Genomic DNA, 26,749 nt, shown 5'->3' on the forward strand with positions numbered 1-26,749 from the left:
GCTGAACTAGGCTCAATTTTAGGAAGGGGTTGACTTTGACACATTGTGTGCAGTGAACCCTTATCAGTCAGGGGTCAAAAAGGGACAGAATTCACCAGGGATGGTTTAAATGAAAAGATATTGATGGCCTACATACAGAGTGTGAGCAGGGTTAAGGGAACAAACCAGGGATACCGAAGCACCCAGGAAGTAGCAACAGTGGAAAGCCAGGGGCTACAGATGTGGCTGTGACCCAGCTTCGACCAGGCAGACGAGGACAACACTCTGGGGGTTGGTAGAGCAGTGAGGTAGAAAGGCACCTGGGTCCCTGCATGACCTCCTGGAGCTGAGTCCCCTCACCCGTCTGGACTGCCCTCCTACCTCTGTACAGTGACATGAGAGAGAAATAAGCAGCTGTCTGTTTAAGCCACTGTGTTTTGGTGTCTCGGTTACAGTAACCTAGCCTGGACCCTAATGCAGTCAAAGGCTAGTGTGTTTGCAACAGGGTGAAGGAGGGAGAAAATGTTGGCAGGTGAGGGCCTATAATCGTGGGGCCTTGTGGCCATGGTAAGGAGTTTGGATTTTCTTCTAGGGAGGATGCTTACATGATTTGATTTGCATTTTAAGAAGAACATCTTGACTGGTATGTGGGGAATGGAATGTGGTGAACAAAAAGTGAACTAAGGAGGGGGCTGCTCTGGTTGTCCAGGGAAGAGATGCTGGTGCCTTGGCCAAGGATGGCAGAGACAGAATTTGTGAGAAGGGGAGTCATGTTCCAGATATGTTTTGATGGCAGATTATAAAGAATTAGCTGGTGACTTTGAGGTATTTGTTGTATGTTCAGGTATAAATGAAATAAAGTGCTTAACACAGACCTTAGCACACAGTATTATTGTTGTTTTAATAAAGGTTCTGTGACTCTGATGAGGTAACTTTTTCCTGCACAAGATGCTGATGGATCTTAGGAAAGAGACTCATGTTTTATTAAGCGACTCACCACTTTGGTGTCTGTGCACATGGTCTCAGACTGTCCCTGAGGCCACTTCTCAGGGAGGGAGGTCAGGTGTGCCCAGGACCCGGGGAGACCCTCACTGCTGCAGTCAGTCTGGCTTGGAATGGGTGGAAAATTCACTCTCTGCTCATCCCAGTAGAGCACCTGTCATGTGCTGAGCAGTGTTCTAGAAACGGAGGGAAAGACAACAACAAGGTATACTACGCCACTGCCCTCATGTTGCTGTTATTCTTTTCACTGGGATGTACAAAGAAAGCGAGGTGTCTTTATTTTTCTTTAGCTCTTCTAATCTTTCCCACAAGCCCCTCCCTATCTGCTGGGAATGGCAGACACTTAAATTTGCTAAGTAATAATATCCCAGCCTCTTCCCAGTTAAAAGCTCAAACTCTCAGAATCCTCTTCTGTTGCACAAGATGGATTGTGGATGTACATTGGGGTTTATTGCAAGAACCAAGGTGGGGAGGGAGCCTTGATGCTGGAGGACCCCTTGAGCCTGGCTGCTGCTCGCATTGGGCAAAATGGTCTCCTTCCAGAAGCCTAAATAGGTAAAGAGCAAGGCACTCCCTGCACATTTCACTCTGTCCCTGGGGCGTTGTCTTAGAGAACAGAGGTCACCACCTCTAGGCCTCACTGCCACCTGCCCCCTCCTTTATGCCTTGTTCTCTTCAGTCATTCACTTTTACTTTCTTACCTGAACATCCTCTGGATTTGGCCTCTTTTTCCCATTTGTCAGGGGCTATAATAGTGAAGTGACTTCCAGGTAGGGTTGACTGATTTACAAATACATTTTTAGTATAAGTATGTCCTCTGCGATATTTGGGGACATATGTATACTAAAAAATTATTTGTTGCTTATCTGAAATTCAAATTTAACTGGTATCCTGTACTTTATCTGGCAATCCTGCTTCTAGGGAACTTGATTATGGGGGAGAGGGATGAAAAACACAGCCATTTAGTATTTTCAAAATATTATGCCTAATATAAGGCTTCGCTCCTGCTGGCCTCTTGGCTGGACAGATTTAGAGGGCCTTCCGAAAGAAGGAGGCTGCCCGCCGCCACCTCCTCCCTAGCATGGGCTGTTCCCAGTTCCTCCGAGGAGTCCATCGTGTGTGTGTTGTATGGAGAGGGGGATGGTAAAGGAACTAGCTTTGGCTTCCTGCCCTCCCCCACACACCCCACCCATCACACCAGGCAGGCCTCCCTGCAATGTGGGTAGACCCATCCTGCTGGCAAAGCTATTGCTTACCTAGAACTTTTATGAGGGCATTTTTATTGAGCTGTAATTGAAAAGAAAAAAAAAAAAAACTCCAAGACATTCCAGATTTTTCTCATAAGCCTGCTTCAGGCGTGTGTGTGTGTGTGTGTGGGTGGGTGTGTGTGTGTGTGTGTGACATTTAACTTTTCTCTCTTCTTCCCTAAGTTAAGGACCAGAATAAAGATGAACTGGCAGTCTGGAGAGCCTGTAAAACTCTTTTCATTAAGCAAATATTCTAGTGTTTGGAGAACCAGGGCTTTATGTAAGAGGGCTACATTTGTCATTACAGTCTAATATCCTAATGTAAGTTTACAACCATATCTAAGAAACCTGTGATAGAATGCAGAGCCTCTTATATGTGTAAAACTGCTTGGCAAAAGTTTATAAATCATATACATCTATTTAAAAGAATGTGAAAGTAAATCCAGATGACGGCCTTTGAGAAACAGGCTGATTGTGGTCACCCCATTGCTGTTCTGAGAAGCTGCAGGAAAAAATTGCATCTTTCTTGGGGTCTGTGTGACCAGCCCTCCCCTCCCTCACCCAGGAAGGATGGAGATCCAGACCTTCCTTCCCAAGTCCCTGGCTTTCTCAGCAGGAAGGAAAGAAGCGAAAGCTTTTGTCGAGGTCCTACTATGAGCCAGGCACTGGGCTGCTTCTCTTGTTTCCATGCTTACAACAGCCCTGTGCAATGCTGGGATCCATCTCATTTTTTTTTTCTTTTGTGGTACGCGGGCCTCTCACTGTTGTGGCCTCTCCCGTTGCGGAGCACAGGCTCCGGACGCGCAGGCTCAGCAGCCATGGCTCATGGGCCCAGCCGCTCCGCGGCATGTGGGATCTTCCCGGACCGGGACACGAACCCGTGTCCCCTGCATCGGCAGGCAGACTCTCAACCACTGCACCACCAGGGAAGCCCCTCCATCTCATTTTTACACTTGAGGGATGTGAGGTTCGGAGGAGCTAACCTGCCCAGGCTCACATAGCTGGTTAAAGGATGGAGTCTGAAAGAAAACCAGAGTCCATGTGTGTCCAGGGCTCCTGTCCTTCGTGCCACCCCTTTCCCACCCCAGGCCACTCAGCTCAGCGGTGGCGGTGTCTGTTGTGATCTCCTTGCCTAGAGATGTAGTGCTGCTTCTCAGGAGCCACAAAGCCAGACTGAGAGTGAGAGGGGTCTCAGGCCAGCCCCTTCTTTATGGTGGCCGTTTCTGAGACAGGACTGCCTCCACTGACCCATTGTCCTGCCCAAGGGACTCATTCTCATCAGGGGATGCTTGTGGTCTTACAGAAGTTCAGGAAGTGAATAGATGAGGTTCTTTCGGGTCCCCAAAGATAAACTCTCTCTCCAGTGACCTCAGGGATTCATTGTAAGAACACACTGGAAAGCAATGAATCTCCCGGAGAATGGGAATACCTCCCAGGATACAGCACGACTCCAGTGACCAGGTTCACGTGGGGTCTCATCAGGTGTGGGCTGCTCCTCACTCCAGGGCTCTGGCTTTACGGGGACCTGGCCCCTCTCTGTTTGGCTTCTAATATTGCCGTCACCACCAGCTGACTCCTTCTGCTTCTCCACTTTGTCATTTCTGCTGCCCATGGCTCCTGCTCCCTGATTTCAGGTACCCACCGCCCAGGAGGTAATTGCCTCCCACTTAGACTGCCCAGGAGAGAGGACCTCGTTGGGTCGGTAGCCTTGCCCAGGACAGAACACCCATCAATGACAGCCTCTTACATCAGACCAGTTTGGCTGCAAGTAACAGAGACTTGGAAAACAATGGTTTAAACAAGACAGACATTTCTTTCTCTCTCATGTGAAAGAAGTGTGGAGGCAGAGCAGTCCAGGGCTCGCAGGGAGCCCAGCCAGTGCCATTCACACTCTAAGTAGCACCATGGAGGGGCGTGGGGGGGTCAAAGGGCACACACTTTGCCCTTTAAGGAGACTTATCAGAAGTTCCACACAATAATCCCACTACATCCAATTGGCCGGAACATAGTCACTTGGATATGGGGAGCAAATAGAAGTCCATGCCCTGGGACCCATCCTGATGCAACCATCTATGGCTAGGACAGTAGAGCAGCAGAGTCATAGGACAGAGAGTGTGAGACACCAGGAATCCCTCAGAAAGGGGTGCTGGCATGATGGGGGCCTTGCATGGGCTGTACAGAGTGCTATCTGTGTGGTATGGTCTCTAAGGGACCGTGAAAGCCCCTTCACCCACTCGCAAGTTTCCCCGTTGTAGCCCTGCCTGCAAGTTCAACATTCAAGTGAAGCAGTGCCTTCCCTGCACCCCTTTTATTTTTTTATTTTTTATTTGTTTTTTACCGAAGTACAGTGGATTTACAGTGGTATGCCCATCTCTTTTTTTTTTTTTTTTGCCTTTTTTGGTTGTTGTTCATTTTTTTTTTTTTGCTTTATAACAAATTTAATCAGTTATACATATACATATGTTCCCATATCCCCTCCCTTTTGCGTCTCCCTCCTACCCTCCCTATCCCACCCCTCCAGGCGGTCACAAAGCACCGAGCTGATCTCCCTGTGCTATGCGGCTGCTTCCCACTAGCTATCTACCTTACGTTTGGTAGTGTATATATGTCCATGCTTCTCTTTCGCTTTGTCACAGCTTACCCTTCCCCTCCCCATATCCTCAAGTCCATTCTCTAGTAGGTCTGTGTCTTTATTCCTGTCTTACCCCTATGTTCTTCATGACATTTTTTTTTCTTAAATTCCATATATATGTGTCAGCATACAGTATTTGTCTTTCTCTTTCTGACTTACTTCACTCTGTATGACAGACTCTAAGTCCATCCACCTCATTACAAATAGCTCAGTTTCGTTTCCTTTTATGGCTGAGTAATATTCCATTGTATATATGTGCCACATCTTCTTTATCCATTCATCCGATGATGGACACTTAGGTTGTTTCCATCTCCGGGCTATTGTAAATAGGGCTGCTATGAACATTTTGGTACATGACTCTTTTTGAATTATGGTTTTCTCAGGGTATATGCCCAGTAGTGGGATTGCTGGGTCATATGGTAGTTCTATTTGTAGTTGTTTAAGGAACCTCCATACCGTTCTCCATAGTGGCTGTACCATCTCTTCTGTACAGCAAGGTGACTCAGTTATACACATAGAGGCATTCTTTTTTTGTATTCTTTTCCATTATGGTTTGTCACAGGATATTGAATATAGTTCCCTGTGCTATATATTAGGACCTTATTTTTTGTCCATTCTAAACGTAATAGTTTGCATCTACCAACCCCAAATTTCCGGTCCATCCCTCTCCCTCCCCCACCCTTGGAAACCACAAGTCTGTTCCCTATGGCTATGAGTCTGTTTCTGTTTTGTAGATAGGTTCATTTGTGCCATATTTTAGATTCCACATATAAGTGATATCATATGGTATTTGTCTTTCTCTTCCTGACTTACTTCACTTAGTATGATAATCTCTAGTTGCATCCATGTTGCTGCAAATGGCATTATTTTGTTCCTTTTTATGGCTGAGTAGTATTCCATTGTGTATATGTACCACATCTTTATCCATTCATCTGTTGATGGACATTTAGATTGTTTCCATGTTTTGGCTATTGTGAACAGTGCTGCTGTGAACATAGGGGGTGCATGTATCCTTTTGAATTATAGTTTTATCTCGGTATATGCCCAGGAGTGGAATTGCTGGATCATATGGTAATTCTATTTTTAGTTTTCTGAGGAACCTCCATACTGTTTTCCATAGTGGCTGTCCCAACTTACATTCCCATCAACAGTGTAAGAGGGTTCCCATTTCTCCACATCCTCTCCAGCATTTGCTATTTGTAGACTTTTTAATGATGGCCATTCTGACCGGTATGAGGTGGTACCTCACTGTAGTTTTGATTTGCGTTTCTCTAATAATTAGTGATGTTGTGCATCTTTTCATGTGCCTACTGGCCATCTGTATGTCTTCTTTCCGGCACCCCTTTTAAAGTGTGCATGTGATCCTGGGGAAATTAACCTGTCCTCAGTTCTTTATACTTGCATGTATATTTTCTCGTGTCTGCTTAATGAGCAAACCTCCGCCCTAGTTGCTACCAGGACCAGGAGGGCCTGAGCAGTCAACAGCACTAAGCCCTGAGAAGCTTGAAAACTAGTCTGATGGGGTCCCAGGAGTCCCATTGTGGGCCCGGAGGGTACAGGAGACAACGTCTGAATACCTGTGCAGGACTGTGAAAGGGGAAGTGTTTCGAGGGATGGGCTGATGGAAGGCTCTGAAGTAGGAGCTGGGGTGCAGGAAATCTCAGAGGAGGGGAAATTCTAGCAGGTCCCAAGGAGAGAAGGCCAGGCTGACCAGACATCAAATGGCTCAGGAAGCACAGATGAAGAGATTAGTGCAGAAACCTGGGAGCATAACCTAAGAAGAGCTGAGTGATGGGGGAAAGGGAGAACACCGGTAGCCTGTTCCTCCTGCTTACTCAGGAAGGTGGGACCTGGGTAGGTAGGGGTGGGGTGGGGTATTTGAGTTTTCCTCCAGCGAGGTTTCCCCAAGGCCCCAGTGGCTGCAGAGTTCATACCGCAGCTGCTTTCCCCAACCCCAGTGGGGGAGGAAATGGAGGAGGCAGGTGTCAAGGCCAGGCTGTGAGCTAGAGGCCAGCAGACCCACAGGGGCCTCCTGGGGACCAGGAGTCTTGGACCACTCAGCAGGAGTCTTTTGGCCTGGAGGGTAGGGCGGCCGGAGCTTATGACAGAGCTTGGGAGAACAGGGCAATGTTCCATTCCTGGTAGCCTCCCCACCTTGCCCACCCCAAAGCATGTGCCACCACCATTCCCCTTGGGCCCCTAACCATCTTTGGTCTCCAATGGGGCTCTGGACAGATAGAAGCCAGGGCTCTATTGTCATCTGTACTCCTCTGTAGCTGTGACATCATCTTCATGCACTTGGCATGGGAGTGGATTGATGTGGCTGCTCTGTCCTTTTCTCATTCACATATTCCTCCAGAGGCTGATTCAGTGATTAAAAACTGGGACTTTAGTTCAGTCCTGGCTCCACCGTTGTTATCTACTGATACATAACAAACTACCCCAAATGTTAGTGAGTTAGAACAAGAGCATTTTGTTTTAGCTCGTGATTTTGTGGGCCCTTAATTCAGGCAGGTTCAAGTGGACTGTTCTTCTGTTCCACATGGCATTGACACCTATTGCAAGTGGTATTCAGCTGGCAGGTGTGCTGAGGTCACTGTAATGTCTATAGGGTCTTGGCAGGGAGGCTAGAAGGCTGGACTCAGCAGGGCCTACACCAGTTCACCTACACATGGCTTCTCCAACCTGGTGGCCTTCGGGGAGTCAGACTTCTTGCATGGTGGCTCAGGGCTCCCAGAGAGCGTTTCTGCCCCGGGCAGAAGTTTGCAAGGCATTTTATGACCCAGCCTTAGAAGTCGAAGAATGTTACTCCTTCCCCAAATTCTATTGGCAAGCAAGTCACTAAAGGCCAACGCAGAATGAAGGCTCAGGAAGTGTTTAAGAAAATAGGCTTGCTGACTGAGTTTGTAATATGGTTCTACAAGTGCTACCTAAGTGACCTTGAGAAAGTTTACTTAAGCTCTCTTTGACCCTCAGTTTTCACATCTATAAGATTGGAATATTAATAATAGTATCTACTGCCATGGCTTATGAGAATTAAACGATTATATATATATATATATATATATATCTCTTATCAATGCCTGCTCTGGAAACACCTGCTCAAGATCACCAATATCTGCAGTTTCCTCTTCTTCCTGGGCGCCCTGCTAGACCACATTTCCCAGCTGCCTCTGCAGTTAGGTGTGATCATGTGACTGAGTTCTGGCCCTGGAAACTAGAGGGGAAGTAATATATCTGGCCTCTACATCCTCCATGCTTGCTCCCCCTTGCACCCATCAACTTGTGTTGTGAGAGAGAAATAAAGCTTTGTTTGTCAGAGCCACAAGCCTGACTAACCCTCAGGTACATAATAAGCTCTCAAAGTTAGCTGCTATCTGGCTTAACCTCTCCCCACCTGTGTTCTTGTCTGTAAAATGGGGTGATAATGGGACCTATCCCATAGGGTTGTGAGGATTAAATGAAATGTACAGTTGACCTTTGAACAATGAGGGGGTTAGGGGCACAGACCCTTCTACAGAGTTGAAAATTCATGTGTATAACTTATAGTTGGCTCTCCTTACACATGGTTCCTCCATATCCACAGTGCCTTTGGATTGTATCAGTGATTCACATTGGTGGATTCAACCAACTATATATCGTGTAATACTACAATATTTACTATTGAAAACAATCTGTGTGTAAACAGACCCACACAGGTTTAACTGAACTTTGAACCTTCGTTGTTCAAGGGTCAACTGTATAGTTTGACTTACTGGCCTAGCTTCCCTTTGATCACAGTTATTTCATCTAAACTCTATAAAATGGTCATTATTACCTTTTTCTTGAAGCAAGATTATCCATAATCAAGCCTCTTGAAGGTTTTAAAAGGATAACATGAATTTGCAGTAGTTTAGGCCTAAAGCCAATAATAACGGCACCATTTTAATTCAGAATAGTTCCTAAAACCCATTTGCTGATGGCTTTCAAAACCTAAATATAGAGAATAGAATGTTTCTAATTTTAAAAGTCAGTCAATTTATTTTTGATTTTTTAAATTAGGATATATTTTAAGAATACAAAAAAAAAATAACAGACACCTATATTCCCAAAGCTCAAGATGGTCAAATCTTAACATTTTGCCATATTTGATTTGTGTTTTTTATAAAGAAATAAAACATCACGAATGAAACTGGAAAAAAAAAAAGATGTATGACGTATCTAAAGCATTTAGCATAGTAAAGCATATGCAAAGCAGTCAGTAATTGTCAACAAATTTTTAAAACTTTTTATTTTGAAATAATTTTAGATTTATAGAAGAGTTATAAAGATAGCAGAGACATTTCTTAGATACTCTTCACCCAGCTTCCTTTAATGTTAACTTCTTATATAACCATGGTCCATTTATCAAAGACATTAAAATTGGTGTAACACTATTAACTAAACCACAGAATTTTTTCAGATTTCATCAGTTTTTCTGCTTACGTCTTTTGCTGTGCCCAAATCCAGTCCTGAGTACCATGTTGCATTTAGGTCAGCTAATTTTTAATCATTCATTCATTCAATTCACTGAGAGTGCTGCCAGCCTTTAGTCCAAGACTGGGACTTCCTGTGCAGCAGGTGATGCCAGGGGCCCCTGTACTACATACTATGACAATAGTCAGAGCTCTCATTTTTTGAGAGCCTGTCACATGTTGTACAACGCACTTTCTATATGCCTCACTTTATCCTTACAACAATCCTATATGTTGGCTATTATTACTCCCATGTTACAGATGGGGAAACTGAGGTATGGAAAGGTTAACTGAGTTTACACACCTGGTAAGGGGCAGAGGTAGAATTTGAACCTAGGCAGTCTGGCTCCAAATTCACAGTCTTAACAATACCTCACTCCTTTCACGAGGCTGCTCTATAGAACAGGAAGAGTAGATGCATCATTGCAGACTTCCTGGGCCAAGTGTGGCAGGCAGGAAGGGTTCCCGGTGGAGGTGTCAGTCTGGAGCTCAACCTCTGTTTCCTTGTGTGCTCTGGGGAATGTTTGGCTTTCCCTGCCTTCTCCCCGTAGCCCCAGAATCTGAGCCCAACCCTCGGAGCCCCAAGAAGGTAACCTGCTGAAACTCAAGCCCCAGGCCCAGGGTGTGTCTCTGTCTCAGATTCAGGGCACTCTACCCCAGCCAGCAAGGGCAGGCTGCCCACAGTCATAGACCCGGATGTTGATTTAGAGACTGGCTTCTGGAGCCACTATTTTGGATCCTGCTGACCATGCATAAGCAAGAGATAGCAACAAGGGCTGAGTTGTCAGGCTGAGTGGGGGGGATCCAAGGGAATTGGGGGTGGGCAGACTACTGACGGGACTAGCTTTGTCTGCTCGGGAAAACCATAGGCCCCACCAACCTGAGGATGAACTGAGAAGTTTTCCATCCTGCCTGGCTGGGCACAGCAGCACCAGCCCTCCTGCCAAACTCCAGTTAGGACATGTGTTTACCCTTTGGAAAAGGCCCAGAGAGCACCTTAGGTAGCCAACAGCCAGCTGGGATTAGGACCAAGCACTGCAGGCAGCAGAGCAGAGGATCTGCTGGGCAGTACCTGCCCTTTGAGGCCAGAGCCCAGAGACCCTGGATCCAGGAGGCAACATCCAGCCTCATTTTAGCTTCTCTGAGCATCAGTTTGTTCATCTGTAAAATGGGGATATTAATCCCTATGGCCCAGAGAGGGCTGTCTATGTTTCTGCAGTTTATAAATTGCAGAAGGAGTAAATGGGGCCTAAAACCCAGCCTGTGCTCAGCTCACTGAGTTGGGCACCATAACTTGGAACTACGTCTACTTGGGAGGAAGGGACACCTTTTTCTTGACCAAACTGTTTGCCCAGGAGTGCTCCTGCCTAAAAGGCTGGTTTGGTCAGAGGGTGCCCCTTTTTGGATTTGCACAAAGGAAAAGCACTTGCTCTCTGGAAATAGAGCAGATGGTGGAGAAGGGCAAAGGGCCCTTAAGTTCCCAGGAGAAGGCAGGGCTGTTCCCAGAGAGCCTTGGCAGGGGAGCAAAGAGGGAAGTCAAAGGTGGCCCAAGGGGACAAGATGAGCTGGGAAGAGGGTGTCAGGGTGACCAAATGGTGAGATGCTGTGTGCAGGTGGAGCTGGGGGGAGACGAGGTGCCCTCTGGAGGCTGGCCCAGTCCCAGGGGCAAGTCCACTCCCCCTGGTGGCCCCTGTAGAGAGGGCCCAGTAACACGGAACTCTACCTGATGGCAAGGTCATAGCCAGAGAGTGTGGGAGTCATGGGGACCTTGAGCCCAGGGAAAGCCTGGTGAGAGACAGCCAGCTGGAAGAGAATGACAAGGCACCAAGCAATTATAGTTCAGAGTGACAGGTGATACCACAAGGGGTGGATGGACATTTTGGTAGCATGAGGGAAAACACTTCACTCAGGTTTGCTGGGTCCAGGGGCGTCCCCAGAAGTGACATCTAAACTGAGACCTCAAAGAGACCCCAACAAAAATGGGTGAGGATGTGCATTCAGGTGCTGCAACCTGAAGCATGTGCAAAGCACCAAGAGGTAAGTGGGTGGTACATTCTGGAAACTGCAAGTGTATTTAGCATTTCTTAATTACATGGCATGTATGGGAACAGAATTAGAAGAGATATGTCTGGAGACATGAAATGGTCTCAGAAAATGAAGAATCTTTATGCTTTGTCAAGGTGTTTGTCCTTCAGGGGTTGTAAGTGTTGGGGTGATGTGATGAGATTTTCCTTTTAGTAAGCTGTCTGGGGCCCGCATGGAGATTGGAGGGGGCAAGGCTAGAAGCAGAGAGACCATCAGGGGCTTGAACAAGAATCCAGGTGAGAGGTAAGGTGGCTTGAACTTGGGTAGTCAGCAAAGATGAAGCTAAGTGAGCAGGTCTGAGCCCTGTTTAGGAGGTAGAGTTGGTAGGCCAATTGGAAGAGTGGCAGAAGTCCACCACTGACTTGGATGACAAGGCCTATCAGAACCCTTCACTAAAATGGGAACTAGGAAAAGGAGTGGGTCTGGGTGGGAGGTGATGAAAAGTTCAGTTTCAAGCTCAGGTTCAATATTCGAATGAAGGTGGCCAGTAGGATACAGAGGTTCTGAACTCAGAAGAGAGAATTGGGCCGCCGTAGGGGTCTGAGAGCCATCAGCCTAGAGATGTGAACTGAGGCTGTGGGAACAAGAGGACCCCCAGGAGAGCGAGAACACTGAAGGAGAGAAGAGGCAGAGGCCAGCGTCCTCGGACACCTTGATGTTTAAGGGTCAGTGGAGGAGGCCAGGGCTACATGGAAACAGCCAGAGAGGGAGAAGGAATGCAAGCCCATCTGATCCTCATAAATACCTCACGTACAGGTGAGGAACCTATGGGCTTTTGACATTGTTTTGTTTTATTAGGGTACAATCACTAAGAAACTCAGAGCCAAATATTGCCCCATCATATAACTGTCCTTCACCAGGAATTCTGGCATGTCTCCTCCCCAACCCCTGTGCTCTCGTTTAATGCTTCTATTAGGTTTCTGTGACTTTAGTCAGTCCTTTTTGAAAGAAGAATGAAAATGAAAAGACTGACCGGATTCAGGAGACGCTGTTTGTGCACAGTGAGTTTTGATAGTCGGTGTTTGATACAGGGTGGGCATGGAAAGGATGGTGATGCATTGAACTTTGGTCTTTACTCAGACAGTTGACTCAGACTCCACCTATAGGCTGCCATCATGGGCTGGCAAGCCTTCTGGAACCTCGTGACCACTGCCCCACAAACCACCAGAAGGTCTCCTGTCTTTATTATGATGAACCTTTTATTATAGAGACAGACTGAACTCTTTTCTGCATAAAGAATCTTTGGATTGGGTCAGGGGGATCCACTTGCTAAAGGTCACCACCCAGCTCTCCCTGCCTCTGCCTCAGCTAAGCCCCCACTTACTATTTAGATCTCAAGGTCACTGGAAGCAAGGTTCCCAGGGCCAGGCTGGTTGGATGGGCCATGCTGGCTGGAGGGTCAGGGTTCCTGGTTGCCCACCAGGTCACAGCCGCCCCGTCTCCTGCCCCAGTCGGTTGTCCAGAACCTGGAGCTGCCGGAGGAAGCCTGAGTTGGGGCAGATATCCCGGTGCGCCTGCACTGTCTGGATGGCCTCCACCAGCGTCATGTTCTCGCAGATCATGAGGAAGGCCAGGACAACCGTGGCAGAGCGGCTCACCCCCATAGCACAGTGTACCAGCACGCGGCCTGCGGGGAGACCCAACCTAGCATCAGCTACCTGTTCTCACACACCTCCTGCCTCTTAGGGAATCAGGGATGCTTCTGCCCACCTATCACAGCATCCTGGAATACTGACACTGTCCTCACTGTCATATGGGGCAACTGAGGCCCAGAGAGGAAAGGGACTCGCTCAAGGTCACAAAACAAGTTAGTGGTAGGGCGAAGGTTAGCAGCTGGGACTCCCTTCTCCTGGTGCGAGGTGCCTCCTCTGGCATCCCTTGCCACTCTAGCACGGTGGGGGGTCAGTACTCCTGGAGTCCCCTGGGTTTGCATCAGATTACAGGGGGTGTCCACCTCCCTCCCTTTCCCCTCAGTTCTGCCTTCTCCCCAGCCCCTGCAGCTCTACACTGAGGCCTCACCTTAGCAAAGGCTCTTTTTATTTATTTTTTTTTTTTTCATATTCTTTTCCATTATGGTTTATTACAAGATACTGAATATAGTTTCCTGTGCTATACAGTAGGACCTTGTTGTTTATCTATTTTTTTTTTTAACTTATTTTATTTTTTTGCTTTATAACAAATTTAATCAGTTATACATATACATATGTTTCCATATCCCCTCCCTTTTGCGTCTCCCTCCCACCCTCCCTATCCCACCCCTCCAGGCGGTCACAAAGTACCGAGCTGATCTCCCTGTGCTATGCGGCTGCTTCCCACTAGCTATCTACCTCACGTTTGGTAGTGTATATATGTCCATGCCGCTCTTTCACTTTGTCACAGCTTACCCTTCCCCCTCCCCATATCCTCAAGTCCATTCTCTAGTAGGTCTGTGTCTTTATTCCTGTCTTACCCCTATGTTCTTCATGACATTTTTTTTTCTTAAATTCCATATATATGTGTTAGCATACAGTATTTGTCTTTCTCTTTCTGACTTACTTCACTCTGTATGACAGACTCTAGGTCTATCCACCTCATTACAAATAGCTCAATTTCATTTCTTTTTATGGCTGAGTAATATTCCATTGTATATATGTGCCACATCTTCTTTATCCATTCATCCGATGATGGACACTTAGGTTGTTTCCATCTCCGGGCTATTGTAAATAGGGCTGCTATGAACATTTTGGTACATGTCTCTTTTTGAATTATGGTTTTCTCAGCAAAGGCTCTTGAGCAGTTTTCTCTAGGTCCTGTACCTTCTGCCCAACACCTGGCCTCTTACCAAGCGATATGGTTACCCTGATGACCACACTGGACCTTAGTTATATCTATGATTGTTGGTTTCCAGGGTGTCCCTGAAGGGGATGCTCACTAAATGGTAGTAGTGAGCCCCATGAGGTGGGAGGGTTGCTGAAGGACCCCACCATCCATGCTACTGGAAAAGTAGATAGCCCCAGATCCTGCCTGCACCCCACCTCCACCCCAGTGCCTTCCCCAGCAGCTGACCTTGGGGAATGCTGAGGGCACTTTGGATGTATCGAGCAACGGGCAGAAAGTAGACACTGAGGTCGAAGAAGGGGTTGTCATCAGCCTCAATGCCATAGTACTCCAAGGGCATTCCACGGTAGAACTTGGCACCTGTGTCCACCTGAAACTTGCCTGCGGCGACATTCACGATGTGGGTGATGCCCAGCTGGGTCAGGTTGTTCTTGTCCCGGGCTGCGTACCTGGAGGCGGGGGGCACGGGGGGAGTTGGGAGGTGGGATAGAGCTCACTGGGTCAGCTCTGGCTGGCCTGGAACTTGCCCCCTTGCCTCCTCTGCCATTCTCCTCCAAGGGTAGACTGGAACCAGTGAACTGGCTCGGGTGAAGGGGCTCCTCTAGTAAGAGTTCAAGACTCCCTTTCACTCAGCCCAACTTTTCTGGAAGGCAGGTCGGCCACATGGCATCAGAAGCCTCAAAAATGTACACTTACTTTGCCCCAGCAGGTCTCCTAGGAACTTAAAGAATCCCAAATGTGCTCACAGACAAATGTAAACTGGATCTAATGTTTAAGATAGAGAAAAAATGGGGGAAAAATCACTAAATAGCCTATAAGAGAAGATTGACTATGGTATAGATAAAGAAATACTACACAACCACTAAAATGTGGTAGATAGATGCTGGTGAACCAAGAAAGGTGTTGGTGCTATATTGAGAAAAATGGAGGATAACAAAACAGAACATTGTTTGAAAGTGTTTTTAAAGTATGTTGTGCAATTCCATTTAAAAAGTTTTCTGTATAAAGCAGATTACAAGATGGGATTATAAAGCGATACCATTTTTGTATGCATTTTTAAAAAGTCAACAAGGATTTTATTACTGGTTATCTGTGTGTGTAGGGGGGATAATATTTGCCATATTGTTAATAGGATATTGATCTATATTTTCTAAATATTAAGGAAAACATAAAATCCACATATATTCATCCATATGTTCTAAATTTTAAGAAAACTTTTGGGGAAAATGACTCACATTCCACTCTATATATACATCCTAGAGAAACATGTGTGTGTTCCCAGGGCACATGTACTAGCTTCTAGAATCACTGTTTATAATAGCCCCAAAGTGGAAACAACTCAAGTAAAATAAATAAACTATGGTGTATTCATACAAACGAATAATATATAGCAACCAAAAATGAATGAACTATAGCTACACGTAATGTCGGCGAATCTCCCAATTTTGAGCAAATGATGACAGGCACAAAATACACAATATGATTCTATTCCTATCACTTTAAAACATAGGCAAAACTAACACAAATGGCAAAACTAAAAAGAAAAAAGCAAGGAAATTATTGTCTCAGTACTCAGTGATTAGCTACAGGGAAAAGGGTTATGATGAGAAGGGTTCCGCGGGGGCTTCTGGGGCACAGCTAATGTCCTATTTCTTGACCTGGGGGGTGAAACTGTTCGTTTATGCTCTGTGCACTTTTCTTAGGTGTGTTCTATTTCCACAAAGTAATAATAATGTAAAAGGAAGTAAACGGGTGGAAAGAGATGGTTGGAGGCAAAGAGGGTGCCAACTCTGCCCCTTGGCTCTGGAAGGGGCTCCCCTTCTGTTTTCCCCAACACCCACTGTGGATCATACTTACGCATCTCCCAGGAAGAGGTTGGGCCAGACTTCGTTGATGTGGCTCAGCACAGCAGCCCGACGGACCCACAGCAAGCGCTGCAGTGAGGCCAGCGTGGGTGGCTGGTAGGGGGACACCCGGACTGCCCCGTGGATCTTGGGCCTCCGGAGGTCCTGTTTCTGCAGTGAGTCCATCCTGGAACAGAGTGGAAACTGTGGTGGCGAGGGGCAGGCTCCCCACAGATGGGTCCAGCTGACAGGGAGGCTCAGGCATGGTGCAGTGCCCAGGTGCCACTAGGATGCTTCAGAAGGGCCTCAGTTATTTCACATGAGGTTATTAACCCGCTCAGCTGGGGCTGAGGCCTTTCCCCAGGGAACAAGGAATCAACCCCTCGTCACCGCTGTGGAGCTGGTAAGCCCTCTCTCCTGCCCTCTCCAGAGGCCCCTGATGTTGGAAGCTTTTTTCAAGGGGCTCTTGGAGTTCCCTGTTGTAACAACTAGCCAGTGCAGACCCCACCCCTTAAGTCTCTGGTTACTTGGGACTTCGTAGGGGTGGGGACTCCAGATGGCTGTGGCCCTCAGAGGGCACCTAGGAAGACCCCCGCCAACTGGGCAGCTCATCTCAAGCCCCCTTCTCTGCTACTTCCAGGGCTGGTCCTCAGACTCCCATCCCTTCCCATCTTCAGGTGCTTGAAGGTCAGAGCCCATCTCTGGAGGGAGGGGCCTGGGCTATGAACTGATATTTGTTAGCACTTCCGTACTGAATGAGCTAATGCCTCTTAGGGGCCTGGTGCCTCACGCATGGTAGGTCCCTGTCATACATAGGAGGAAGCTGAAGCAGGAACATGAAGGTCACAGAGAATAATTTTTAAGTAATGCTCAAAGTCTTACGGCTGTTAAGGAGCAAGGCCTGGGTTTCAGTCCAGTTCTGTGCTCCTTCAGTTACATCCCCAAGCCTTCGAGTTACCACCTTCAGGGACTCCAGAGGGTGGTCGCTAACTCATCTGTGTCTACAGGGAAGCCTAGTGTAGCTGTTCCATATCTCCCATAGGCCCTAGGATTTCCCTCCTTACCCCCATGACTCAGGCCAGTGCTGCAGGTCAGGCCTCACCCAGGTGGGGTGGCTTGTGTCAGGAGTCAGCTGGCTGAGGGGGTCCGAGACCCTGCAGAGCTGGGATGTCAGTGGCACCAGAACCTGGGTCTTGTGCTGGGCTTGGAAGGAGTGCCTCTCTTGGCTAACTGTCCCTGGTCCCCTCAACCAGTAACTAGGGAAGGTACAAACTGGGAAGAACTTCTTTGCTCTTTGGTAGGCGGTGCCAGGAGCAGGAAGAGAAATGGGAACCCAGAAGGCCACCGGTTTGGCCAAGCTCACCCAGCGAGCAGTGGGAGGGCAGGGCGGAAGCGAAGACCCGGCTTTCCCTTTCATCCCCCACTGTGACCTCTCAGGGCAGGCTGAGCTGCCTGCCTCCTACCTAGGGCATGGTCTGGGGCTGGGAGTTGAGGTGTGGGTGGACAGGACTCAGCACATGAGCGGAACCCCTAGGGCTGCGGCAGGTTCCGCCCGGAACACAAACACTATGAAGCAGCTAGAATTCCAGGTCCTCCCCTTGGAGCCCGTGGGGGTGGGGCCTGAGAGCAGACCTAGGCCACTGCTGACTGAAGTGCAGACCTACCAAACGCCCAGACCCCTCTCTGCTTGGTGTCTCTTTGCGATTAAAGGCTCTTGGCCCTGGAACTCCCCATGGAGATGGGAGGCTATGTGAACTGGTGGAAAGAGAACTTTAGAGGGAGGGTGGAGAGCCTGGCCACAGCTAATTTCGAGGTCAAGAGCAAGTCTTTGCTCCTGTCTGGGCCGCGGTTTCTCTTTCTCAACTTAAAGATGCTGGCCTTGCCTGACTTTAAGGAATCTCTGGAGGGTCTGACCCGAGAATGAGAGAGGAGTGGCTGGGTTTGCAAAAACTGCAGGGTACAGCACAGTGTATCGTGTTGGGGTGGGGAGAGTCCAACAGCCACACTGGTCTGGAGCTACCAGCTGGGCCTGCAGGAGCCCCAGGTCGGGTGCGATGGGGCTTTGGGAAGTCTGGCAGGTGCCGCTGCAGGCTTCTGAGCTTGGTGTGGGGTAAGGCTGCCACCCAGTGGCCAATGGGTGCCTTGCAGCCCAGCGGTGCCTGGGCGCGGATAGCCAGGCTCCAGCTGAGACAGAACTTGTCCCTGTTCCTCCTGGAGGCTCCTGGGAGGAGAAGGAGTCAGTAGAGGGGTCAGGGATGAGGGCTGACCCCTCTACTGGCCCAGCCTCTTCTACTGGCTCATGCCTCAGCCTCTTCGGGGCCTAGGCCCACGTCTGGAGAAGGGGGCTTTTTCCTCGGACTTAGGGGTACCTCTTGCTAGGCCTCACGTTGGACCTCACACCTGACGCTCATGGATGTACCCCCTACCTGTCTGCTCTATCCCACAAGGGTCCAGCCCACCTTTTCAGTCAAGGTCAGACCTAGCCCCCACCCAGCGACTCATCCTTCAAGCTCCGGGCACACCCAAAGAAGGGGAGTTGGTGGCTGCAGCAGCCCCCTGGTTTCTGCCATCCCCAGACCTAGATGCCGAGTGCCCGGCCTGACACCTCCTTCCACATCTCCTCAGCCACCGTAGGGTGAAGCCTGGGCCCAGCATCCAGCAGGGACAGGGCCGGCCTGGCTCTTCTCCCCGCTCCCTCTGGTACTCCTCCTGCGACCTTCCTGTGTCTCCTCCCTAAGCTGAGCAGCTGCCTCCGTGGGCAACGGTTTTCCTGAGTCGCTGCTGTTTACAAGTTCAGACACCTGTGTTCTGCCTTTGTCAGTGCCTCTCCTCCCCTCTGTGTCACTCTCCCCGGTTGCCTCTGTCTCCCCGCCTCTCACAGGAGCTTGTGCTCCTCCAACAGCCTCCCAACACACCACCCAGCACGCCGGTAGCCTCAGGCCAAGGCCCAGGCCTCCGCAGGGCAGGGGGCCTCTGTCTGCCATCCACCTTCTCCCTGAAGGTCCAGATGTGCTCCCCCTGGTCGTCCCTCCTGTTCACTCTCCCTGCTTCCTCCTCCTCCCCCCAAGGCAGACCACAGGGACTGTGGCCACAGGACAGCTGGGGCTGGACATCTCAGGGCAGGACAAGTGAGGAGTCTGGTGAAGGAAGCCTTGGGGAAGGTGGCTGGCAGGGGTGGCCTGTGGTGAGCTGCCTGGGACTCTGCACTCTGTGTGCAGGCCTTGGAAGAGGGCAGACCTGAGCCGAGTTCTCAAGTCTGGAACTTGTTTCTGTGTAGTCTTCTCTGAGCTAGTTTTCTCAGTGGGGCTGCTGTGAGAATTCCATGAGATAAGAAATGTTCAAGGGCTTCCCTGGTGGCACAGTGGTTGAGAGTCCGCCTGCCGATGCAGGGGACACGGGTTCGTACCCCGGTCTGGGAAGATCCCACATGCCGCGGAGCAGCTGGGCCCGTGAGCCATGGCCGCTGAGCCTGCGCGTCCGGAGTCTGTGCTCCGCAACGCAAGAGGCCACAACAGTGAGAGGCCCGCATACCGCAAAAAAAAAAAAAAAAAAAAAAAAAGAAAGAAATGTTCAAGGCACCTCCCACGGGGTCTTCCTCCTGGTAGGTGCCCCATAAATGGTGCATCTTACTATTATTATCATCGCCATTATTACTCTTTCCCTTTCAAGCCTCAGCCATATCCCATGGGCCAATGAGGCTTGGTCTCTAACTCTTTGTATTTCTTAATTTTTCTTTCTCTGTCCAACAATAATTATTATATTCACCACTAACTAAGAACGTACTATGTATCAGAGCTAAATGCTTACATTTTTTTTCACTGAATCCACACAGTACCCTTATGAGGCAGATGATATTATCATCCCCATTTTACAGATGAGGAAACCGAGGCTCAGAAAGATTAAACAATATGCCGTAGGTCACACAGCCAATAGGCGTGGGAGCCAGGATTCAAGCCCAGGTCATTCTGACTACTCTGCTTTGTCTGTGCCTCTATCTCTGACCCAGTCCCTCCCCAAATCTAACCCCCCCACACACACACACACAGGCACAGGTGTCCTGGCCCTCATTACCCAGCATGCTCTGCAGCCCCCCTGAAATAGGGGCACTCACCCACCTGTGGGGGTATCTGGCCCAGGCTGAGGTCTTCTCTGACGGGCACTTTTTGCTCCCGGCTTCCAGCCGCCTGTCTCTGCACGCTTGATGCTGTTTCTATTTTTTGATTGGAGTTTAATTATAAAGCATGATGTGCTGCTCCCCTCCTCTGGCCTCCCCCTGCCACTCCTAACTCACCCACTGGTCCCCTGGCATGGTCAGTGCCAAGCCCAGCCAGGCATCTGGCCCTGCTGGGAGCAGAGGCAGCCTGGCAGGGGTCTGCCTGTGGTATGTGTGGATGTGGATGTTGCTTGTGAGGCAGGAAGAAGGAAGACTGAATAAGCCATTTTGAAAGGTCAGTTGGCCTTCAAGGGTGATGTGGAGCGTGGGCAGAAAGTTAAAGCTACAAGGATCTTCCATGGAGGAGGACAGGGAAGAGAACAGCCAGATCACACGCACACTGGCAGCATTGCCAACATCAGAACCCAGGTCCAGGGGCCCTCAGTTGGGAGCCGAGGATTACAGGACTGGCCCAGGATAAAGATCCAGAAGACTCAGGCTGAGGGAAGTGGGGGCAGACAGAGATATAAGTGGAGTTCAGAGCAGGTCTTTGGAGCAGGCGCGGCCTTCAGTCAGAAGCTGTGTGTCCGCAAACCACTCTGCCCTCTGCCAAGCTCCTCCCTCCCCCAGAAGACATTCCTGCACAGGCCTCACTGCTCCTTGAGGCCAGTGAGATGGTCTTTAAAGTTCCTTCCAAGGCTAACGGCTCAGTGAGGGACCTTGGATTTGGGCCTATTAAGAACACTCCCTGCTCTCCAGAGACCCTCTTCATACTTTAATACCCTTCCCCACTCATACTCCCAGATGACTGACACACACACAGACGTATGCATACCCATAGCCACGCCTCCACGAGGTCTCTGAAGCCCGAGCTCCAGGGAGCTAGGGCTTGGCCCCTGCTGGAGCTCCCTGAGCCCTGGGGAGAGCTGGTGGAGACGGCCGTGGCCAGGGGCCATCATAAACGCTTAGAATCCCCCCTCCCGTGTTCCCCCACTCCTGAGGGAACTTAGGGCTCCTGGTTGAGGCGCCTCGGGGCCTGGCTGAGAGGGCAGCCCCTTCCCACCTGTGAGAACTGGAGACAGTGGCTGAGAGGGGGTGCAGGCAGCAGGCGGAAGCGCATGGAGTTGCAGGCTCTAGGGCGGACCGCACACTGGTCTCTTACCATCTTCTGGGTACCCACCTGGGCCAGAGCCTCCAGCAGCACCAGCAGGGCCAGCGCCAGGGTGGCAAAGTGGCAGAGCCCTGTGGCAGGGAGTAAGGACCAGTTCTGGGGGAGAGACGAGCTCCATGTTACAGGCAGGTAAACCACGGTTCAGACTGGCCGGGACTCATCAGGGCAGGGACAAGAGCTGCCAGCTAAGCCTGCTTCTGCCTTGAGCCTCTGTGTAAGGTCAAGTGGGTACGGGTGCCGGGAGAGATGAGGCAAGTTCGGGGCCCAGGGCTCATGGAGAGAGATGACCATCCCAAAGCCCCCTCATCCCTCAGAGTCCCCAGCCCCAGGGCTGCTGTGTACACTCACACAGGTTGCTCACTGCACAACTCCTGGGGCTCCAGCTGTTGGATGCACTCCCAGTAATTGTGCAATGCTGTAGTGCAGATGATTCTCCCAAAGCTAGCTGCCCAAAGGGAGAGATGCTGAGGGCTGAGGTTAGAGTATTTAAGGGCCCCAGGCCGAGGAAGTAGGATGATTGCACATGATCAGAGAGTTGCTGTTCTCCCAGGTTCCCAAACCGTGTTTAGAGGAAAGAGAGCAGGATGGGAACATGCCATTCCTGGCCGCCTCTTGGCTCCCACACCTGCAGAGCTCCCCACGACAGTTTCCTGCCCAGCTTCGCCCCAGGTCTAATCTCAACGCCAGCTACAACTCTCATTTTCTTCTTTTACACTCAGCCCCAAGCTCTAAACCTCGCCCTCCGTCCTGCCCTAATCTCCGACCCCAAGATGCTCATCGTCCTGACAGCATGTGGGGAGGGGTCGATATTGCTCAAACGCTCCCCTTGGTTGGGCTGGCTGTGCATTCGGAGACGAAAGCACCTCTTATGGGTGGGGGCAGGGGGAGATTCAGTCCATGCCCCAGGGAAGCTCTTGGCAGGAGGAGGAAGCTGCTGCTCTTCTAACTCCCAGGAGAGCCTAGGCCAGTGCCCCACTCCCACCTGGCAGCCCTTCTGAGCCAGCGGGCGGTGGGGCACAGCCAAAGTCAGGGTTGAGGAGAGATGAAGGGAGGAGCAGTATGGGTAGCAGGAGCTGGAGGCTGGATAGGGGGAGTGGAGAGCAGCTCTGGAGGCTTAACCTTCCACCGATGGCCCTCGGTGGGGATGTGAGTGTGAGGAAGATGGCTGTCGGGGACAGTCCCAGCCTGGACATGATGGGAGAAGACGGGCAGTAGGAATTCTGCAGCTCCTTCACAATCTGGTACCCTCACAGCCACTGACCCCAGAAAGAGGCACCCCTGCCTCTCCGTGGAGCTGGAGGAAAACACAGAGCTGACGCCAAAGAAATTGCAGCAGCACCTTGGTAACCATTTGTGGGCTGGGAGCCTGAGAAGCATTGTTGCTGCTAGGGGAGCCCAACTCCTTCTACTGGGCAGCTGGGGACGCTGGGGCCTCCGGCGGGAGGGAGGTGGCTTGGGAAGAGGAGGTATTGGGGATCTGTTCCCCTTAGGCAGCTTAAAGACTGGGCGCTATTGCTCCAAATGCATTGAACATGGAACAGGAGGAAGGCAGAAGGTAAATGGACAGACTTCAGGAAAACCTTTATGTCCTAAAGGGGTCCCCAGGACCAGAGAGGGAGGGAGGTTAGGGAGGGTCCTTCTGTAGGTCTCTGAGATCACATTGGGTGGGGTGAAGGTAGAGAGTGGGGTGCTGGGTCCAAGGCAGAGAACTGAACGGCATGGCAACAGAAGCAGGGCTTGTGCGAGGAGGTCATGGCTGGTGGCAGGAGCACCTGTTCTCCTTCCCCATGGTGGGAATGGATGCGCAGGGCTGACAGAATTAACTAAGCTTGGAGCAATAGCTGCAGGACACCTTTCCCCTAGAGCTGGGTTCCAGACCTGAGGGGAGGGTGTGCAGAGGCGGGGGAAGGGCCAGACAGCCCTCAGGTGCAGGACTGGCTGTGCTGCTGCCTTGGTGGGGTTCAGGTGAGCCCCACAGGCTTTCAGCCAAGGAGGCAGGACAGATCAGCATTAGGACCAGGTTGGAAGGCCTCACCTCTTCCATTTTATGCTTTCCACCCCTTTCCTTCCTAGCCTTTCCATCTTCTCTGGGTCTGAAGAATCTGGGTGGGCTGGAGAAGAGGGTCCTACGAGAGGGGTGCCTCAGCCAGTCCCAGGTGAGACCTTGGATTGGTGAGGGGAGCCCAGCAGCTTGGGGAACGGGCCAGGTCCCCTTCAACCCTCTCTTCCAGCCACACACAGCCTTGATCTCCAACCTCTGAACTGGTCCCATCCATGTCCCCTGCCAGCCCTCACCCAGCCCCTTACTTCCAATTGTACCCTTGCCCTCTGCCCAGCCCTCACCTGACCTCTCACTGCTAACCGCACCCAGCCCCGGCCCCTCACGCCCTGCCCGACCCTCACCTGGCCCCTCAGCTCCGGCCTGCACCCCGCAGCTGCTGGTCCAGCCGGCAGAGCTGGTGGAGGAAGCCTCGGTTGGGGAAGACCCATCGGTGCTGCCTCACGGCGATCACTGCCTGGCGCAGGGACAGCTGCTGGCGCAGCATGAGGTAGGCCAGGACCAGCGTGGCAGAGCGGCTCACCCCTACCACACAGTGCACCAGGACCCTGGCTGAGGAAGACATCCTGCTGAAAGACCCTTTCCCACCCACCGGCCCACCCAGGGGCTGAGGTGGGGACCCAAGTTCCTTTCCCTCCTCTGCCCTGGGTATGTTCTGTGACCCTGAGTAAATCATTCAGCATGTATGGGCCTCCATTTCCTGCTCTGTCAAACGGGCACACCAGCACCTATTATGCCTTCCCTCGGGATGGGGTCCACACTCCCCAACGTGGCTCACAGGACCCTCTGGGAGCTGGCCCCTGCGGACCCTGCAGCCACACCTCAGGCTGTCCCCCACCAACCCTCAGCTCTAGGAACACTGGGTAACTTTCAGGTCCTTGAAGCTGTCATGGTCCCTGGCCTCCAGCCTTACCACATGCTATTTCAACTACCTGTAAAAGTTTTCCCCTTCTCTTGGTCTAACATCTACTACTCATTTGTCAGGTTTTGGCTGAGACATGGCTTCCTGACCACTCATGGTATCACTTGAATCAGAGCAGCTCATCCTTTTTGCATGTGGCCTGGTGAATACTGTTGTAGAGGGAAGTCCCCCCCTCACCTCCCTTTGCTCTTCACATTTGCCCACTCATCTGAGTAGCGCTCGTAATAATTCACAGTTTGACTGTCTTTCCACCAGGGGCCCTGCCTTGCCTAAGTGTGGATTCCCAGTATCTAGCTCCGTGGCTGGCACAGAGAAGATAATAGTTGGTGAATGAATGGTGAAGGAAAATGAATGTCAGAGTGCCTTGGATTGAACAGTGCTATGAGCCATAGTCTTGTCTTTCCCACGACACAGAGGAGAAACTGAAGTCCAGAGAAGACACTGGCTCACCCAGGGTCAGGTGGCAAGGGGCATGGCTCTCACCCAGGATGAACATAAAGCAGCTTCCCCAGGCTCCTTTGTTGTACCCCTGGTATTAGAAGATTTTTTCCATTCGAAAGTACTTTGGGGCAGAAGCCAGACATCTAGGTACCAGATGGCAATGTCCCAAGGCTGAGTGATACAGAAAGAACTGTTTTGTTGTTTGGGAGACCTGGCTTCTAGCCCCAGGGCTGCTCCTAACTCGTGGCATGACCTTGTATTCTAGGCCTCAGTTTCCCTATCTGTGAAGCAATGCTGTTGGATAAAGTGCTGGAACACTGAGCAGAGAGTTTTAAAAACCTGATGGCCCTTTAAAAACTAGGGGTGTGAGGACACTGATGTTTAAGGGGAAACTGGACATCCCCCCATGACTGAGCAGGATGGGATATGGGTTCAGACCCCAAGTCTTACCCCCAGGTGTGCTGAGGGCACGGTGGATGAAGTCAGCTGCAGAGGAGAAGTAGGCACTGATGTCGAACTCAGGGAGGTCGTGGGCTGGCACCCCCAGGTAGCTCACAGTGCTGCCATAGAAGTCAGGGCTGCCCTGACAGTAGAGGCCCCCATGGGCAGCATTCAGCACGTGGGTGATGCCCAGCTTCCATAGCTCAAAGCGGTTATTTGCCGTGGCCCTGGGGAGGTGAGGAAGGGGAGCAATGAGGTCCGGGAAGGCTTTGTCTGGACCCCCGCTTCTGAGCGATGAATCCATTAGGGTCCAAAAGGAGCCAGAAGGAACCCATGGGGTCTGCAGCTCACAGCCCCACCCTAGGAGCCTTCTGGTAGGGGAGCTGGTGGAAAAGGGATTTAGCTCTAGCCTCTCTTTGCTTCCTGAGGCAATCCACCCCTGCCTTGGACAGGACAGGAATGAAAAGGATTGCTTCGGCCCTGGGACCCAGCTGCACCTCCCTTCTTGCCCCATGCCCTACCATGCACATCTGGCCTCTCCTGGCCACTACCTCATACCTGCTTCTTCTTTTTTTTTTTTTTTTTGCAGTACGCAGGCCCCTCACCACTGTGGCCTCTCCCGTCTCGGAGCACAGGCTGCGGACACACAGGTCCAGCGGCCCTGGCTCATGGGCCCAGCCGCTCTGTGGCATGTGGGATCTTCCCGGACCTGGGCACGAACCTGTGTCCCCTGCATCGGCAGGCGGACCCTCAACCACTGCGCCACCAGGAAAGCCCCATACCTGCTTCTAATCTGCAAATATTTAAAGGTGACACCTCCCCTGATTTACCTTCAGTCAGCCTTCCTCACCCACTCTGTGTCCAGAGGAGGGAGGCTGGAATCGTAAAGGTGAGCTCTCTGTCCACCTCATCTCATACCCCAAATCACCATTCCCCAGTCCTTTGCCCCCCCCCCCCCCCCCCCCCCCGCCCCCGGACCCTCCAGTTGTTCTGGATGTGCCAGAAGACTCCGGGAACCTCTGGGAGCTCCCTTCTTTCAGGCAGGCAAAGTCTCTCCTCCCCCTGGTGGCTGAACCTGCTCACTGCACTGTCCCCAGTACAGAGGGGTCCTGGAGAAAGTCCCTGGCCTGGGAAGCTCAGAGAACTATTGCCCTTGTACCCACACCACCCCCATCTCTGGTGAAGACCCCAGGAACTGTCTCTCCTTGTCTCCACCCCCTTATCCCTTCAGTCAGCTACCACTCACGCATCTCCTATGTAAAGGTTGGGCCAAACTTCATCCACGCGGCTGGAAGAACACTTCCCTGCCCTCAGGAGCTCCTCTAGTTCCAGGACACTGGGGCAAGGCGTGGCTTCGGCATCTCCCCGCAGCTGTGGGAGCGAGGCCTCCGCCATGGGCCGGCCCACCTGCCCCTCTGTCTCTGCGGTCACTCCTCTCTGCCTCTCCAGTGTCATTCCTTTCC

The 26,749-nt window shown here is 50.9% G+C and overlaps 1 protein-coding gene across 3 annotated transcripts; it reads right to left on the reverse strand.

The window, feature by feature from the left end:
- Positions 1 to 12,549: 12,549 nt before the first annotated feature.
- On the reverse strand, positions 12,550 to 26,681 carry DUSP13A (dual specificity phosphatase 13A; the record flags this gene model as incomplete). Of its 3 annotated transcripts, none has more annotated exons than XM_082606439.1 (4): positions 12,550 to 13,065; positions 14,484 to 14,704; positions 16,113 to 16,286; positions 26,533 to 26,681. In XM_082606439.1, 4 exons carry the CDS (start codon positions 26,679 to 26,681, stop codon positions 12,863 to 12,865), a joined length of 747 nt encoding a protein of 248 aa, XP_082462565.1. The 3 variants fall into 3 exon arrangements, with proteins under 3 accessions (XP_082462565.1, XP_082462567.1, XP_082462566.1); XM_082606441.1 differs by lacking the exon at positions 26,533 to 26,681 and adding an exon at positions 17,164 to 17,528; XM_082606440.1 differs by lacking the exons at positions 12,550 to 13,065; positions 14,484 to 14,704; positions 16,113 to 16,286 and adding exons at positions 23,835 to 24,034; positions 25,296 to 25,513.
- Between the last annotated feature and the right edge of the window lie 68 nt (positions 26,682 to 26,749).

The sequence above is a fragment of the Mesoplodon mirus genome, assembly GCF_964341445.2.
Source record: "Mesoplodon mirus genome assembly, chromosome: 2".
Classification (NCBI taxonomy): domain Eukaryota; kingdom Metazoa; phylum Chordata; class Mammalia; order Artiodactyla; family Ziphiidae; genus Mesoplodon; species Mesoplodon mirus.